At 37.6% G+C, this 19582-nt stretch overlaps 1 protein-coding gene across 1 annotated transcript; it reads right to left on the bottom strand.

Annotated features, from left to right (window-relative positions):
- Positions 1-16079: 16079 nt before the first annotated feature.
- On the bottom strand, positions 16080-18297 carry LOC143630145 (putative glutathione S-transferase). Its single transcript, XM_077099231.1, has 2 exons — positions 17917-18297; positions 16080-16580 (listed from the first exon to the last, which is right to left on the bottom strand). The coding sequence occupies exons 1-2, from the start codon at positions 18226-18228 to the stop codon at positions 16242-16244; spliced, it is 651 nt and encodes a 216-aa protein (XP_076955346.1). The 5' UTR covers positions 18229-18297; the 3' UTR covers positions 16080-16241.
- Between the last annotated feature and the right edge of the window lie 1285 nt (positions 18298-19582).

Below are 19582 nucleotides of genomic sequence, written 5' to 3'. Positions count from 1 at the left end.
CATGGCTGCTAAGAGCCCTGAATATTGTAGGAATGCACTAAACATAACATATATATTATTTATATAATATAAAATCATCTTTTGCCCATCAAAATTGAGATAACAACTTCTATTGTAGGGTAATTTAAAATAATATGTAAAAAATATAAAAAATCATTACCTTATCATCAATGGACCTTGCCCAAAATCAAGCCTGGACTTTCTCGTAAGCTTCCTGGGGCAAAAATCGGAAATCGTTTCCATGCATCATCATCGATGTACTCAACAATCACAAGAGACTTTGAGATGGAATTTACGTTGTGTATGAGCACCGGCACCTTTTAATGATCAGGATTGTATTTGAGAAGGTCGACACTAGCTCTTGTTGCTTATACCTTCCATGACGAATTCATAGTTGATTCCTTTGATATTTAAAGCAATTTCTACTCAGCAACCATATGGACTTCCTTGAAAGGAGTACAACTTCACTGCATCTGCCGTCTCGAATGACCTGGTTCAATCACCGTTTCGGATTAACTATTTTGGGCTCATTCACTACTAGAAAACATGTCTTTTTCCAACAAACATTTCATATAAAATTCTTACGACAAGTAATTCCAACATATTCAAACAAATTTCCAACAAAAAAGAATAAGCTCTAAATTTGCTACCATATTGCAACAGAAAAGTAACAATATAATTTTTGTTGGAAAATTGTTGCTAACTTTCCAACAAAAAAAATATTTATTAACTGTTTCTTTTGTATTTTTATGTTTGTATAAACTAACCTCAAATGAAAAACAAGCTAGAAAATAGCTTTTGTAGGAAGTTTGCAACGGTATATATTTGTAGCAATGTTGTAAGAAAAGTTGTTGGAAAAAGGTTGACAACAATTTTCAAGCATGTGTTTTTCTAACACCACCTTTCTGTTGGAAAATTGTTGAAAATTGAGTTTTTTACCAGATTTCTTACAAAAGCTGTCGTAGAAAAATGTCTAATTTTCTAGTAGTTTTTGATAGTTATGTGGCCTATTCATTCAAATTTTTTATGATTGGAATCGCCGAGTTTAAAATTTGAACATGCATGGTCAACCTATGATTAAAGGGGTTTATAAAAATTGATGTCAATTCAGGTATAAAGTATATTGTCATTTCTTATTAGAAATTTATACGAAGGTGCCAATAATGTCATTTAAAAAAGGGAAAATTCTTAAAATAGGCGTTTATGAATACGTTTTTCAGGTTTTAGGTGCCATTTCAAACAAATTCCCAAAATAGGTATTATAAACTAGTCGTGACGAACAGTTTATGATTGTCCACGAGTAGTTTGTATAACCAATTAAAATTTTCCACGTGTCAATAAACTAACCGTAACGACCAGTTTCACTAATAATCTACTCGTAAAGATTAAATAAGTTTAAAGCCTCGTAATCAACGCCCACGAGTAAATAAGGTATCATTTAGTCGTGACGAGCAGATTATAAAACCTTAAGAGTCGCGAGTAGTTTATCAAACTAACCATGACGATGAGTTTGAATACCAAATGCATCGAACCGGTTTGTTTATCAAAACACTAACCGAAATGGTTAGTTTGTTTGGTCAACTAGTCGTTACGAGTAGATATTGATCAACGATTACTTTACATCCATTATACGAGTATTTTATTGGTAATTAACTCGTTTCGATAAGTTTACCTGGTAAGCATTACTCATACGAGTAGTTCATATGTAGTTAACTCGTCCTGACTGGTTTACTTTGTTTATATTCCCGATACGAGTATTTTATTAGTAATTAACTCGTTCTGATAAGTTTACCAGATTTACATTACCCATACGTGTAATTTATTGGTAGTTAACTCGTCATGTCAAGTTTACATTGTTTACATTCCAATAAGAGTAGTTAATTAGTAACTAACTTGTCTTGGCTAGTTTAACATAACAATCTACTCGTCTCCTTACTTTATAGTTTAAACTAGTTATTGTTGACGGCGCCCATCTAAAGGGGACTTTTAAGGAGACAATGTTTATGGCAGTCGGTATGGATGGGAACAATCAAATTTTTCCCATCACATACGGTGTTGGAAAGACGGAAAGTGGTCCATCGTGGACATGGTTTTTATTGAAACTTAAAGAATGTGTGGGTGATCATCCAAACTTAGCAATAATTTCAGATAAGGCTGCATCGATCGACTTAGCGATCCAGACCGCCTTTCCACTCGCGTATCATGGGCTCTGTTGTCGACACTTGATGGTTAAACTCCAAAACATACTCAGTAGCTCCTTTTGTTTCTTCCCACTTTCATCCGTAACAAACTACAATATTATCAATTTCCTCCTCCGTTGATGTACGGGTTCAAAACAACAAGAACATGACATTTGTATAAACCCAAGAACTTCAAAACAACATTGTAACGACTAGTTTAGACTATAAAGTAAGGAGACGAGTAGATTGTTATGTCAAACTAGCCATGACGAGTTAGTTACTATTTAACTACTCGTATAGGAATGTAAACAAGGTAAACTATACATGACGAGCTAACTACCAATAAATTACTCGTATGGGTAATGTAAATCTGGTAAACTTATCATAACGAGTTAATTACTAATAAAATACTCGTATCAGGAATATAAACAAGGTAAACTAGTCAGGACGAGTTAACTACATATTAACTACTCGTATGAATAATGTTTACCATGTAAACTTATCGAAACGAGTTAATTACCAATAAAATATTCGTATAATGGATGTAAAGTAATCGTTGACCAATATCTACTCGTAACGACTAGTTGACCAAACAAACTAATCATTCCGGTTAGTGTTTTGATAAACAAACCGGTTCGATGCATTTGGTATTCAAACTCATCGTCATGGTTAGTTTGATAAACTACTCGCGACTCTTAAGATTTTATAATATGCTCGTCACGACTAAAGGTACCTTATTTTCTCATGGGCGTTGATTACTGACGTGAGGTCGAAGACTCACCCAAAAATAAACCGATTACAACTATTAGATAGTGATAAGCGGGTATCGAACACAAGGAGTTTGTGGAAAGTGCGTTACTGAGTAGCTATAAAATTTAACTATATTAAACTAAGTGCAGAAAATAAATTCAATGATTTGGTTGATTGATTTGATTAACGAAAATAACTAAAACAATTAAACGAGTTTTAAACAATAAGAGAAAGAATGCTCTCTCCCGATTTCAGGTTTCCAATGTTGAAAAAGTTAATGTTTACTTGTGAGATGAACTACACAATCATAGTTCATGAAAATGTGTTTGGATATGAGAAGAGAGAACTAAGTACTTGGATTACAAAAATGCAAGGTTGTCACTCAAAAATCATTTTAGTATTGTTAACCCTAATTCTCTTCTACTAAATCTCGATTGCCTATGGCACCAAGAACGGATAGTCAAGAACACGAATTTATACCACACTAACAATTACAAACAAACACACTATCACCATAGCACAATAATCATATGATCAAAATACTATCTCACCAATAACATAAACGATTAACAAATATCCAATTAGAAAACCTTACAATTCGGGAGAGAACATAAAGATTACTAGCCACACATTGTTTGATTAATCATCACCTCAATTAAGATAATCCAATGAATCATAAACTCAAACAAATGATTATAATCACCAAAGTTTTGATCTTGATCTCCAAAAATCGTCTTAGGTTTGTTTTTAATGAATGATAAGTGAAAAGACAGCCCAAAAACGAGTAAAATAATGCAGAAAAACGGCTGTTACGACTCGCACCGTGGCCCACGGTCTACACCGTGGGTCACGGTGGACTTTTTGCTTCTTCAGGACCGTTGCCCACGGTGGAACCGTGGGTCACGGTGATCTCCACGGCCACCGTACCAACCACGGTACGGTGGCTTCTGTTCAATTTGCACTTTTGGACCGTGGCTCACGGTCTGGACCGTGGGCCACGGTGGACTTCCGCCGCGCCTTCTCGTTTTCACTTCTTTTGACCCCTCGCGCGTCTTCGGCTCATTCGGTTGCCTTGAAATACTCCATAATAGCCCCGGAACCTCCTTTGAGCCTACAATTCACCAATAATACCGTAGTTATCTAATTCCACAAAATAAACAAATTCAAATCATGATTATTACGGCTTTTAAATCAATTAAGGGTTGTCCCATGGACCACCCGTCACGTTCCCACACTTAATCGTTGCTTCCCCCAAGCAACATCTCAACACTAACTTTCTATTGCATTCAACTTGTTTCCACCAATCTTACCACAATTCCGGTTCAGTTAAGGTCCCAAGTCATACCCTATTCCCTTATTTTTATCAGGTGCACTAGTTCACTTGATGTTCCATTTAAACCGAAGATTTCTAACCAAACCTAACATGCTTTTGGCTTTTACCTATACGTAACACATTTACACATTGCCATTTTTATTGGTGATCATCTATACATTTCATATTTAATCAATTCTCCTCGCATACGCTTGTACAATCATCAAATCTCCACCTATGTAAATGCTTATTGACATGAATACAAATCAAGAGGTCTTTAAACGGGTTGTAATGGGGCCAAGTGTAAGGGTATGGAAGGGAATTTTTAAAGTAGCTCAAGCAACTCGATCCGACTTATTACAAACAAACTAAGTAAACACTGAAATAAACAACTATAAACATCACGAACTTCTTTTTTTCTTTTCTTTTTTTTCTCTTTGTATATATATATATATATATATATATATATTAGCACTCAATACATAATACTTTGAACATTGCATACATAACTCTTGCAACTCTAATACAAACTTTTTTTTTGAACTAATATAATACTTGAACATTACATACTAGCATGATAAACATAATGCTTCACATCTCTAATTGATAAATACTAAAACAATTACATATAAACCTATTAAGTCGGATCATTTCGCAAAATAACACCGGGGTTGATCAAATAAAAGAATAGGGCCAATAAGGTTTTCTAAAGGAACCCAACTCCCCGCCCCTCACATGACCATCCTCATATGTATAATGTATGAGGCCCCAACCCCCCAAATTAAACCCACACTCTCGCTCATCCAGACGAGGCTTAACCTAAGTGCTTGTATCACTTTTGAACTCATGCCAAGCTAAGATCTTGTAATGCACTAATTGTACAAGTTTTATCGGAGAGTATCAACCGTCTTACCAAACAATACTTTCTCAATTCTCAAGTGTAAATGAACATGTTATGCAAGTTATTACACCGTAAGCATGCTAACCTTGGTTAGAAAACTACATAATCTCCTTTTTAAAAACAACTAGGCACATGCTATTTAGGGAATTGTGACCATGAAAAGGGACCAAAACTTTACCCCGCCATCTTACCACTTTCTGATTCTTTTAAACACAATTTTTTTTAAAATTTTCTGTTTTTCTAATTTTTTTTTAATTTTTTCTGATTTTTTATTTTTATATTTTTTTTCTCGATTTTTTTTTAAATTTTAAATTTTTCAAAATAAACAAAAACAAACGAAAATTTTCCTCATCCCCACACTTGGGATACATTGTCCCCAATGTACGGTTTTAAGAAAAATAAAACAAACCACTTGTTACACACAACCTTCATTCCAACTCATCCCTTAATACTTACTCATAAGTATTCCATCCTCCACCCATCCACCCAAAAATAACTGAAAACAAAGATAAAAACAATTATACAGAATATACAAAACGGGGTTCACCTGGATTCACGCGGCTCGATCAGTTGTACGGCGGGTGGGCCGGCCCGAAGATAGATGTCATGAAATCTGAAAATTGGCCGAAATTAAACGCCCCATCGCCGATGCTGCTTCCTTCTCCTTGTGGTGGTGGAGGTGCCATTGATTGCATTGGGCTGACCCACATTGAATGATGAAGTGGTGGTTCGGGATATCGTACCGAACCGTCAAACGGAGGAAGAGTCGTGTAATCCACGATTTGCGGATCCGCTACAACCGGTTCACCTGCATGCCATTGATTATGCATCCTCCGATTACGATCATCCAAGTACCTCATGTTATCTCCTGTTCACGCCCATACGCATTGGCACGGTTCCACATCTCCAACCTGTCGTGCCTCTCTTTTGCGGCCCGTTCAGCATAGACCCCCATAAAAGTCTGATGATCGAATAGTGAATGCGACTCATCTGACCAATTTCCATATGTGGAGGGCCTATGCCTCTCCACCACCTCATTCATTGACCCCACATGGGCCCAATTATTCCCGTAAGAGTTATAACCATCCGAATAGTCCCAACCCCCGTGTTGGGAACAGCTGCCACCGCCCACATCCATGTAATCGGGCTCACCTACCTCTTCCACCTGCTCAATCTCATCATCATTATCCTACACTTCAACATCCTCTCTTGCTACTCTCCATCTCACCTTATCACACACAAGAACATGGTGCCTATCAGTTTGTGTGTACTCATAACCCGACAAATCTGACAACTTAAACACTTTGAATACTTTGGTCATTCCCACCGAATCGTCAGTTATCACACCATGATTCTTTAACAATGTTGTGATCAGTCGACAATGCGGAATTAACTTCCGCTTATTGCTTTCTCGGCTGATCCAAATATTATGCATGACAAGATATCGGTAAGAAATAAGAGGCTTTCCACACATCAATACATACAAAACAGGAATATCATTGTTCCTCACTACCGAAATGTCCCCCGACGAGGCATCACGTTGTGCAAGCAAATTGACATCAATAACTTTGCCTCGATCTTCAAATCTTTTCTCATAATCTGATCACTAAAACCTTCTCTTGCTTTAACCACCTTTGCTAACATGTTGTACCATTCAGGGTGCTTGTCGGGGCAATTAAATAAGTATTTGGCAGAGGGGTATATGTAAGAGTTGCTTGGCTTGGTGTCAAAAAGCGCGATCTGATTAAATGAGTCAAATGACATCACCACTTCTTGACCTCCTACCTTCCCAATTAACTTCATATCGTGCCCCTTCTTGTAGGTGGGACATCTTAACGTGGATACCCATTCCTCAATCTCTCTATCGTACAAAGTGTTAGTTTCGTTATCATAACATTTTAACGCTGCTTCCCAACCCAAAGCTTCAACTTGTTAATTATCCCAAAAGCCTCAAAACCTGGATCGTTTACCTCCTTCACACACATATATCCATCAAGTCGTTTATTCGGCGTAGCCATTTTATCAACAAATAGCTCCGCTTGCCATTCCGATGGTTACTTTGACAATCTCCCACCTTTCCAAGTGGGTTTTACCGATTTTACTTGCACATATGCTTGCGCTTCATGCATCCTTTGTCTCTTTAATTGGGGTGCTCGCCCATTTGAAGATGATGCCTTTCCTTTTCTTTTATCTGATGTTCTTCCCATCTACACACAACAAACAACCCAACCAAACCAAATTAAGTATGCATCCTCATCCCCACACTTGCTTTTTACTATGTTTGTGGATAATTACTTGTTAATCAATTGATCAAAATTTTCAACATTTGCTTCAACACATAATTTCCAGTTAATCAATATAACAAACATATGTTTGTAACAATTATCTACTATGCATAACCATACCATATAATCATCATACTCATTACTCAAACAAGCAAGTGGGTACATATAAACAATCATAACAAACTTACAACTTCAATACAATGTACCATCAATAATGAAAAGAGATTCCATACCTTTGTGTTGTTGAATATGTAGATGACGAAAGCTTCAAACTAAACCAAATTTCCCAAAAATCTTGGAAATTTTCGGACTCTGTATGTCAAAAATAGACCAACAAAACAAAGGATTCTTTCAATTTTAATGGTATAATCGAAATCCTTGTGAAATTTTAGTCAAAATAGACTCAAAAGTCGGTTGATTTGATGGAGTTATGAAGAAGTTATGGATCTTTGAAGTTGGAAGTTAGGGTTTGTGGATAAAGGTTTTGGGAAGAAGAAGAATGATGAATGTTGAAGTAAATAAATGAAAGTAGGTGAATTGTGTGGAGGATATTGGTTAAAAATTGAGTTTTTATTGATTTTTATTGTAAAAATCCCGGCCCTTCTCGTCTGTCTCGACCGGACCGTGGCCCACGGTCCCAACCGTGGTCCATGGTTAACTCAGGTCTGGTTGATGGTTTGCAGTGGACCGTGGCCCACGGTCCACACCGTGGGCCACAGTCGAGTTATGTTAAAACGAACAGAGGGCACCATACCGTGATGCCCCTGTTCACCGTGTCACACGGTATCCACATGGGCCATGGTCCCAACCGTGGTTCACGGTTCACTACAATTTTTTTTAAATGATATTGAAAAGGGATAAAAATAACCAAAAATATGAAAAACTTGTTTACCAAATTAAAATTAAAAAAAAAAAATACTCTAAAAATAAAATTAACCAACCCCCCATGAAAAACCCGAGTTGTCCTCAACACGATAAAGAAAAACATAAGGTCTTCCCCACACTTGATTTGAACAAACTCTAAAACGAGGAAGGTAATTTTTAAAACCAAATTTAAATAAAAAGTAAATTAATCTAAACTAAAATATACAACATACCTTGGCCTTTTTAATTTGTTTCCTCATCCGGTGAGTGTACAAATAACTCACCCGGTCCACATCGAGAATATTGATGTCCTTTCCTTCCAAGTAAAGTCTTTGACCATTCACCACTTGTTTCGTTTGTTCTTGGACATCTTCTATCTCCACATCACCAAATTGTCCCACTTTTGTGATGACATATGGGCCCATCCACTTGCTCTTTAACTTACCCGGAAATAACTTTAGCCTTGAATTATACAACCACACCTTTTGACCCACCTCAAAAGTCCGTTTTCTCAACTTTGCATCATGGACTTTCTTTAGTTTGTCTTTGTACGCGGAAGCACATTCATACGCTTCATCCCGGATTTCCTCGATCTCATTTAATTTCAACTTTCTCAATTCACCCGCTTCCTTATAATCCGCGTTAATATTCTTGATCGCCTAAAACGCCTTATGTGCCAACTCCATTGGTAAATGACACCCTTTCCCATAAACTAACCGATAAGGAGTTGTGCCAATAGGAGTTTTGTAGGCGGTCCGATACGCCCATAATGCATCATTCAACTTAGAAGACCAATCCTTTCTATTGACCCACACCGTCTTCATTAAAACTTCTTTGATTTGGCGATTGGACACTTCAACTTGTCCACTTGTTTGTGGATGATAAGGAGTAGCAATTCGGTGATTCACATTGTACCTTTTTAAAAGCTTCCCAAAGTTGAAATTCTTAAAATGTGACCCACCATCACTTATAATAACCCGCGGGATACCAAACCAAGCAAATATGTTTGATTGAACGAATTTGCAAACTACCGAATGATCATTGGTTCTTGTTGCTATCGCTTCTACCCACTTGGACACATAGTCAACCGCAACCAAGATATATAAATATCCATTCGAGTTTGGAAACGGGCCCATAAAGTCAATTCCCCATACATCGAAAATCTCTAACATCAAAATCGGTTGCAATGGCATTTCATCCCGTTTCGAGATACTACCCAACTTTTGACAATTCAAACAATGTCGGGCATACGCACTTGAATCTTTAAAAATGATGGGCCAATAAAACCCACATTGGAGCACCCGGTAACCCGTCTTTTGACCACTAAAATGACCTCCACACGCCGATGCATATGCATGAGTCAAAACTTCCCACACTTCAGAATCGGGAATACACCTTCTTATCATTTGATCCGAACCAATCTTGAACAAATCTGGTTCATCCCAAATATATTTCTTCACTTGTGCCATGAACCGTTGTCTTCTTTTCTTCACCCAATGACTTGGAATAGACCCCGTTGCTAAATAATTCACAAAGTGGTCATACCAAGGTGTAGTCGACACGGCTAACAATGGTTCATCGGGAAACCGTTCGTTTATCTCCATCGAGTCATCAACACCCTCCAATGGAATTCGGGATAGGTGATCCGCCACGACATTTTCACACCCCTTTTAATCCCGAACCTCTAAATCAAACTCTTGCAAAAACAATACCCATCGAATTAAACGTGCTTTCGCATCCTTCTTCTCCATCAAATATCGAACCGCACTATGGTCCGAATAAACAATCACCTTACTCCCCCAAATATACGAGCGAAACTTATCCAAAGCATACATTACCGCAAGCAATTCTTTTTCGGTGGTTGTATAATTTAGTTGGGCTTTGGATAAAGTTTTACTCACATAATAAATGACCACCGATTTTTTATCAACTCGTTGACCCAATACCGCTCCGATAGTAGTATCACTAGCATCACACATGATCTCAAACGGCTTTGACCAATACGGTGGTTGTAAAATTAGAGCTTCCACCAACTGTTCCTTCAAAACATTAAATTCTTGCACACACTCATTAGTAAAATCAAAAGGAGCATCTTTTAATAATAAATTACATAAAGGTTTTGTGATAACACTAAAGCCTTTAATAAATCTTCTATAAAAACCCGCATGCCCCAAAAATGACCTTACCCCTTTAATGGTTTTAGGTGGAGGAAAAGATGATATTACCCGAACCTTTGCCTTATCCACTTCCATTCCCCTTTCCGAAATCACGTGACCCAACATGATACCCTCTTGTACCATGAAGTGACTTTTCTCCCAACTTAGAACTAAATTTGTCTCAACACACCTTTTTAAAACTTTTTCTAATTCATTGAGACAATTTTCATAAGTTGGGCCAAAAATGGAAAAGTCATCCATAAATACCTCGAGTGATCCCCGACCATATCCGAAAAAATACTCATCATACAACGTTGGAATGTGGCCGGGGCATTACACAAACCAAATGGCATTCTCCGAAAAGCAAAAGTGCCATACGGACAGGTGAAAGTGGTCTTGCGTTGGTCATCCGGGTGAATGGCAATTTGGTTATAACCCGAGTACCCATCCAAAAAACAGTAATACTTTTGACCCGATAATTTTTCAATAATTTTGTCAATAAAAGGTAATGGAACATGATCTTTAGATGTAGCGGTATTTAATTTACGATAATCAATGCAAACTCGCCACCCGGTTACCGGTCGGGTGGCGATTTGTTCACCGGTTTCATCTTTAAATACATGTATACCTGCTTTTTCGGTACCACCTGTGTAGGACTTACCTATGCGCTATCCGAGATGGGATACATGATTCCCGATCCAACCACTTGATTACCTTTTTCTTCACAACTTCTCTCAAATTGGGATTCAACCTTCTTTGAGTCTCTAGAGTTGGTTTTGCCTCCTCATTGGTGATGATTTTGTGCATAACTATAGATGGACTAATGCCTTTTAAATCGGCAATTGTCCAACCTATAGCCGCTTTATTTGTGTTCAACACCTTCAACAATTGTTGTTCTTGGGCCTCTTCCAAATTCGATGCAATAATGACCAGTAATGTGTCATTATCCCTCAAAAACGCATACTTCAAGTGGCTTGGTAAATCCTTCAATTCCAACTTTGGTGGACTTTCCAATGACGGTTTTGTACTCGAATCAATCACAGCTGGCAGACTTTCAATTTGATGAGTCCATGGTGGTCGTCCTTATTTAACCGCCAACACGTCTTGATTTTTCTCTTCCATCCTAAATGCACAAAGATGTACCTGTTCAGAAAAATCACAAACACATGCTTCCAAAGCATCATCCTCATAATCGTGTGGTTCACACGTGTCAACAATATCTTCCATGAAACACTCATCACCACATAAAGCATTAGATCCGTTAGTGAACACATTTAATCTCATTTTCCGATTTCCAAAAGCCATATCCACTGTGCCCGATCGACAGTCAATAATAGCATGAGCGGTGCTTAAAAACGGTCGACCCAATATAACATTTTGTTGTTGGGTCGAATCAACCGATGAGTAATCTAAGACCAAAAAGTCAACCGGATAGTAAAAATCTTCAACTTTTACTATCACGTCCCGAACAATTCCTCGGGGGAGTTTATGGGAGAAATCGGCTAATACAACCGTTGTCTCAACTCGTTTTAAAGGACCAAAAACATATTGGTCGTATAAACCCCCCGGAAGAATACTTATTCCGACCCCAAGATCTAGTAATGCGTTAGACATTTGAAAATAGCCTACTTGAATGTTAATTAAAGGCGTTCCCGGATATTGAAGCTTAGGAGGAAGATCTCCTTTTAAACAGCACTCACCCGCTCAGTTAAATCCACTCGTAGAGGCACTTTTTGTTGCCTCTTTTGAGTGCACAATTCTTTCAAAAATTTTGCATATGCGGGTACTTGCTTAATTGCCTCAAGTAGAGGTAAATTTACCTTTACTTGTTTAAAAACTTCCCACGTCTCTTCTTTTTGAGGACCTCTTCTGGAAATAATATTTTTCTTACCCGGGTCAAGTAAAGCCGAAGGAAATGGAACCACCTTTGATTCTACTTCCTTATTTTCATCGTTTACATTTGAAGTTTGACCCGGATTTTTTAACGGTTTTTCATAAGTGACATGTTTAGTGGGTTTATTTGTTACTATTTCATCATCACTTTCGTTACCCGTAATATCTACAACTTCCCCATCAACCACACCCGGTGATAAATCTTTTATATATTCTTTACCACTTCTTAAAACACTAACGTGATTAATAGGAACATTACAAGAAGAGTTATGAGAAGGATTTACCTTTGTGTCGCTTGGCAATTGACCTTTATTCTTCTTCAACTCGGACACTTCAGTTGCGAGTTGACCCATTTGTGTAGTCAAAGATTGGATGGCCTTGTCTCTAACTTCATCCTTTTGCATTCTCACTTCATCAAGTTGATTTCTTCGTTGCATGTCTTGTTGCATTAACTTCAACATGTCCATAACCTCATTTCCACTCGATGAACTTTGACCTGTTGACCCGCTTTGACCGCCTTGACCGCTACCCCCTTGACCTTGAAATCCTTGATTATTCCCTCCATGATAATTACCTTGGTTATTATATTATTGACGAGGGACATAATTACTTTGACTTCCTTGAAAATTCGGGTTAGATTGAGTGGCCGGATTTCCATAACGAAAATTCGGGTGATTTCTTAACCCGGGGTGGTAGGTGTTGGAGTTCATGTTGTAATTTCTACCACCTCCCCATTGAAGTGCATTTACCTCTTCCACCGGTGCTTGACCGACCGTACATACCTCCGTTGCATGACCCAATTCGTTACAATTTGTACAAACATTGATTATTTGATTAGTGGTTTTTACATTTCCTTCTTCCACAGCTTGCACTTGCGGTCTACCAATCGTCGGTCTTGCTCTTCTACCGGTTTGAGCCTTTCTCTTTGAAGTAACCGCCATTTGTTCCAAATACGCCCAATCGTCTTGTTCATAATTGGTACCAAATGTACCATTAGTAATCGACCGCAAATCCTGTTCATCCTCCATACTCAATCCCTCATGAAATGCATTCAACAACTCCCATAAAGCAATACCGTGATGAGGACAATTCTTTATCATCATATTGAACCTCTCAAATGCTTCATGAAACATTTCCCCCGTTTGTTGTTGGAAGGTTCTCAAACTTCTTCTCGCATCATTGGTCTTTTGGGCCGTGTAAAACTCTTCTAAAAATCTTTGTTACATTTCGGCCCAAGTATAAATAGACGCGGAAGGTAAAGTGTAAAACCATCTCTTTGCCTTGTCTTCCAATGAAAACTGAAATAAAACCAACTTCACATCATCCGATGTAAAACCTTGACCCCCAATTGTGTTGCAAATGGAGTCATATGCCTCCAAGTGAAAGTAAGGTTACTCCGTTGCTAGACCTTTATACTTCAGAAGACTTTGAAGGGAATTGGTTCTTACTTCAAATGTCCTCCCTTGATTATTGAGAGGGATAACCACCGGAGACGGATTATTAGTAATTATGGGTCGGAAATGGGCTTCAATCCCCTTTACCGTCTCTCTTGCATGCCTTCTTGGTACACCCATGGGTACCCTTGGTTGACCCATTTGCCTATAAACGGGCCTTGGCTGCACAAACTGTTGTTGAAACTGTGGTTGAAGCATTTACGGCTGAAATGGTTGATCTTGAAGTTGCCCTTGCGGTTGTTAAACAATCGGTGGCGGTTGAACTTGATTAACAACAACCGGTGGTTGTTGTTGAAATTGTTGAACTGGTGGTTGAACTTGTTGTATAACTGGCGGTTGTTGAATGGGTTGTTGGACAACGACCGGCAGTGGTTGTTGTCGATTAAGTTCTTGAACTTGTTGCGGTTGTTGCCATTGACCATAACCAAACGTTCCCGGATTTACCATTTTTCCTCCATCACCTCCCATGTAATAACCTTCTACTTCATACCCTTCAAATTCATTGTCAAACCCATATCCGTATCAGTCACCTTGTGATCTTGAATGCTGCATAAACGGTTGAGGTTGATATTGGTAACTTGATTGTGATGGTTGAAAGGTTGGTTGTTGATGTTGTTGAGATGACGATGCACCAAATGTAGGAAAAAGGTTTGTAATAGGTGGCAATGTGGATGATGTTGCATAGGTGAATTGGGCATTGATGGGTTTGGTTGTGGGTTGTGGTTGGAGTTCACTTGATGTTGTAGATACATTAGTAGTGATTGGTGGATTTGGTGGAGGTGTAGTCGGGATTGTTTGACCCGAAGTGGGAAGTGGTGAATCCATGTTGTTTGATGCGGTTGGAGAACCAAGAAGCTTATTCTCCCTAAGTAAGACTCGGTATCTTTGAAGTGTTCTGTCAATCTTGGGATCGATTACTAGCGGTGATGACCTGTTAGAGTCTCTAGTATGCATACACATGTAGGTACATGCACACTAACACAACCAGGGGAAACCCGAAAATAACACAAAAACTACTAAAGTTAACACACGTTGCACACTACTCCCCGGCAACGGCGTCAAAATTTAACGTGAGGTCGAAGACTCACTCAAAAGTAAACCGATTACAACTATTAGATAGTGATAAGCGGGTATCGAACACAAGGAGTTTGTGGAAAATGCGTTACTGAGTAGCTATAAAATTTAACTATATTAAACTAAGTGAAGAAAATAAATTCAATGATTTGGTTGATTGATTTGATTAACGAAAATAACTAAAACAATTAAACGAGTTTTAAACAATAAGAGAAAGAATGCTCTCTCCCGATTTCAGGTTTTTAATGTTGAAAAAGTTAATGTTTACTTGTGAGATGAACTACACAATCATAGTTCATGAAAATGTGTTTGGATATGAGAAGAGAGGACTAAGTACTTGGATTACAAAAACGCAAGGTTGTCACTCAAAAATCATTTTAGTATTGTTAACCCTAATTCTCTTCTACTAAATCTCGATTGCCTATGGCACCAAGAACGGATAGTCAAGAACACGAATTTATACCACACTAACAATTACAAACAAACACACTATCACCATAGCACAATAATCATATGATCAAAATACTATCTCACCAATAACATAAACGATTAACAAATATCCAATTAGAAAACCTTACAATTCGGGAGAGAACATAAAGATTACTAGCCACACATTGTTTGATTAATCATCACCTCAATTAAGATAATCCAATGAATCATAAACTCAATAATTAGTGTTGACGTCTGGCAATATACCACTAGCCATAAGAGCACAAAATGTACCTTAAAGCTCTTAGGCTTCAATAAAATGTTATCCGTAAGCAATACATAAAGAACTAATAAAATTCAAACGATAATGTTTACTATTCAACGAAACCATATTGTTGCTTGCTTGGCTATCGTCCTTTTTTTGTGTGGCTAATAGTTTGGATGATTTTTACGAATGTAAATAAGAGAACATGTTTGTTCTGTTTATACTAACTACCTTAATTGTAATTTTAGATCCCAAAAACCCATATTGGCTTCTATTTTCATGAAATTTTGGCTAACCCAGTTAGGTACATATCAAATAATGAACAAGTTTCATGTACCATATATGGAAAGACTTGATTAAAGAAGACAAGGGTTCATCCAAAACAAAAGAGAATCTTGCATATCAGTTCCCACAAAATGAACAACATAAAAAAAGAGTACAATATAGTGCAAGACAAATCAGCATTAATTTACGAGCTGCTTAATGGAACATCGATGGATGCTTTGCACACAAACGTTAACTTCATAAGCACACATTTATAATCGTCACACACAATTTGAATACAATATTCTACATACAAGACCAATCAGCATCTACGAGCTGCTTATTGGAACATCGATGGATGTTCTACACATAAACGTCAACTTCATGAACACACATTTGTAACCGCACACGCTATCACTTGCTACCAAACCTTCCCTTGAAGAAAGCAACTAGGATTTCTCTTGGAGGCAAGCTATCCTTGACAGCTTGACAATTAACAAAGTCATCACACCATTTTGTTAACTTTGGGAACTTATCTTTGGTCACCAGCTGTATCCCTGATGCTTCTTCAATTGCTCCAAGCCAAAAGGCTATGAAACAAGCAGAAATATCAACCAGGTTGATGCTATCACCTCCAAAAAACTTCTTGCCATTGACTTTCAGTTCATTTTCTAGAAATTGCAGCTGCTCATTAGCTTCTGTAGCATCTTGTTCTCCTTTCATGCCAAAAGCCTTCAATATTGCAGGAGTGCACTGACCACATCGGCCATATAATGTAACATCAATGACGGACAAATAGTTAACGACACTCATTTAAACTTGAAAATTGAAACATTCGGTTTTAGGGAGTGGAATTGGTTTAAAAAAAATTCATAGGTATGAGAACTGAGAAGAGTATGGTATATTTAGAAGTTACCGACTTCATTACCAGAAACATATATACTCGTTAACTCAAACATACGCTGAAACATAACAAAATAATCTACTAGTTCGTTTTTTTATTTCCTTAGAAAAAAAAATAAATAAAAACCAAATAATAAGAAATATTTATAAATTAATAAGATACATGAGCTAGTAAGCAATAATTGCTAAAGAATAGTGGTGGTAAATGGGTTGGGTCGAACGGGTCATGGGTCGAACGGGTTTGGGTCAGAATGGGTTAAGGTCAGATTGGGTCAATTAAAAAAAGGTTTGTTTTGGTTTGGGTCGGAACGGGTGAGAACGGGTTTCAGGATTTTTTTTGAATGAGGATAATGGCGCAACCATTTTAGTTTTTATATTTTTTGTTTTTAACTTATATTTTGAGTTAACCTTTTTTTATTATTATTTTTTAAATTTTTATAAGGGGTTTTCTATTAAGATAAAAAACCCCTCAAAAAAATATTCAAAAATAATAATAAAAAAATCATAAAATCAAAGTATAAATTATAAACAAAAAAAGTAAAACAATTAAAACATTTCCTCCATTGCCCTCACTCCATAAAAAATAAATAACCACTGAGACGAGAAATCGAACTGAAACCGACGAAAATGGAACAAAAAGCCATAACCAAACCAAATCAATCGAAAAAATCGATCAAAATGAAACTAAAAAAATTGAAACCGAATAAAACAGAACTGAAAAAACGGACAAAAACGAAACAAAAATCCAAAAATGAGTCCAGAATCGACCAAAAAGAAACAAAAGAAACCAAAACCCAACCCGTCCCGTATGAAAACTCGTGTTGGCTTGAAACAGAACCGAACCCATTCGAATTCAAAACCCATTTCGTGTCGAAACCTTTCTCGTGCGAAAACTCGTTCCGATCCTAAACCTGCCACATTTTCTTAGACCACTAACCCACAACAGCCAATTTCTTTGAACTTGTCGACCTATTTTGACCCGAAAATAACAAAATAAAATTTCAAATGACTCATTTTAACACATTTGGTTAATATCTCTTACTCAAATCAAGCTATTTAATTTTTAAAACAATCAAAACTGACCCATTTAAAATAGTTTAGGTCAAGATTGCTAAAAAGTGTGTATTTTTTTGTTCAGAAACATAAAAAAGCGCGCTCAAATGAAATGAAAACATAAAACAATTACCTTATCATCAATGAATTTGACCCAAAATCGAGCTTGAGCCTTCTCGTAAGGATCCTGAGGCAAAACTGGAACCCCCTTCCAGACATCATCGATGTACTCAATGATCACCAGCGACTCTGAGATCGGTTTCCCGTTGTGTAAGAGCACTGGGGCCTTTTTATGAACAGGGTTGTATTTGAGAAGATCGGCACTCTTGTTAACCAAATCTTGTGGGACAGATTCGTAGTTGATCCCCTTGTGTTTCAAAGCAATTTCCACTCTGCAAACATATAGACTTCCTTGAAACGAGAGCAGCTTCACCTCATCTGCCATTTCCGATGAACAGCTTCCTAAGTTCAGGTTTTGTTTTGGGGATGGTTTAAGTTGTTCTTGGGTGGATGATATATAAATACAACTGCTGGATTGTTGGTCGTTTGTTTGTTTGTCAGATGGTGCACAAAAAATCCGTAGCTGGAACCGGACTTAAAATAAAAACTTGGAACCGGTTTTTTTAATACCAGGGTTTTTAATACCCGAACCTGTACCCGACCCTACCCGTAGGGTACGGATAGGGTATGCATTTTGGCACTAAAACCCGAACCGGATCCGAATAGTACCCGGTAATACCCGAAAACCCGAACCAATCCATACCAGGAACCGGGTTTTTCCAATACCCGAAACATGGTATTTCAAATAACCGATGTATACCCAAAAAATACCTTAAAAATACACGAAAATATCCCTAAAAAGTACAAACTTTTAAAAAATCCAATCTATACCCGAAAATCCTGAAAAAAATGGTTTTTTAAATACCCGATAATAGGGTATTCAAATTCCCGGTTTTAGAATACCCGATTTTATACCCGACCTGAACTCGATGCATAGGGTATGGTTTTTAGAGACAATACCCAACCCGGTTATTACCAATACTCATACCCGGTCATACCCGAACCAATGGCAAAGTATAGTTAGGGCCGGGGGTGGCCCGACCCCCCCTGTTTTTCTGCGCGGTAGTGTAAACTTATACGTTTTCGCCCGAAATTTTTTATACGTAGTGTAAATTTAACCGTTTCCGTTCTAAAATTTGAGCCCGGCCCCTCCTGTTTTTTTTGCGCGGTAGTGTACATTTACCCATTTTCGCCCGAATTTTTTTTATACGTAGTGTAAATTTAGCCGTTTTTGTTCTAAAATTTGAGCCTGGCCCCCTTTTTTTTTGCGCGGTGGTGTATATTTACCGGTATTCGCCCGGAATTTTTTAAACGTAATGTAAAGTTAACCGTTTTCGTTCTAAAATTTGAGCCCAGCCCCCCTCGTTTTTGAATTTTTTTAATACATATTGAGTCCCCCCCCCCCCCCCCCCCCTTGATATCTTAGTCCAAGCTTCGCCACTGACTCGAACCCGGTTCTATACACGAATCCGGGTATTTAAAAAACCCAATTTGTACACCTCTACCCAGAGTTGCTGTGTTTTATATGCTTCTACAATATTGTTTTTGTCTTTTAGGTGGAACAAACAATTATAAAAGTGAGTAGGGTGTTTGTTGTAACTAATGGTGGAAATGCAATAGTTTTGCCTTTTTTATAGAATTATTATTTCTTTACATGTGGTCATTTCCACATCCATTAATATAATAATAATATCTAGACAGACCTCACTTGAACCCCTAGTGCTTCAGCTTAAATTTTT

The sequence above is a fragment of the Bidens hawaiensis genome, unplaced genomic scaffold, assembly GCF_021521415.1.
Source record: "Bidens hawaiensis isolate Kalapana, Puna unplaced genomic scaffold, B.hawaiensis_p1.1 tig00005567_1, whole genome shotgun sequence".
NCBI classification, from domain to species: domain Eukaryota; kingdom Viridiplantae; phylum Streptophyta; class Magnoliopsida; order Asterales; family Asteraceae; genus Bidens; species Bidens hawaiensis.
The sequence above is the reverse complement of the archived record's forward strand: the minus strand, read 5'-3'. Positions and strand labels throughout refer to the sequence as shown.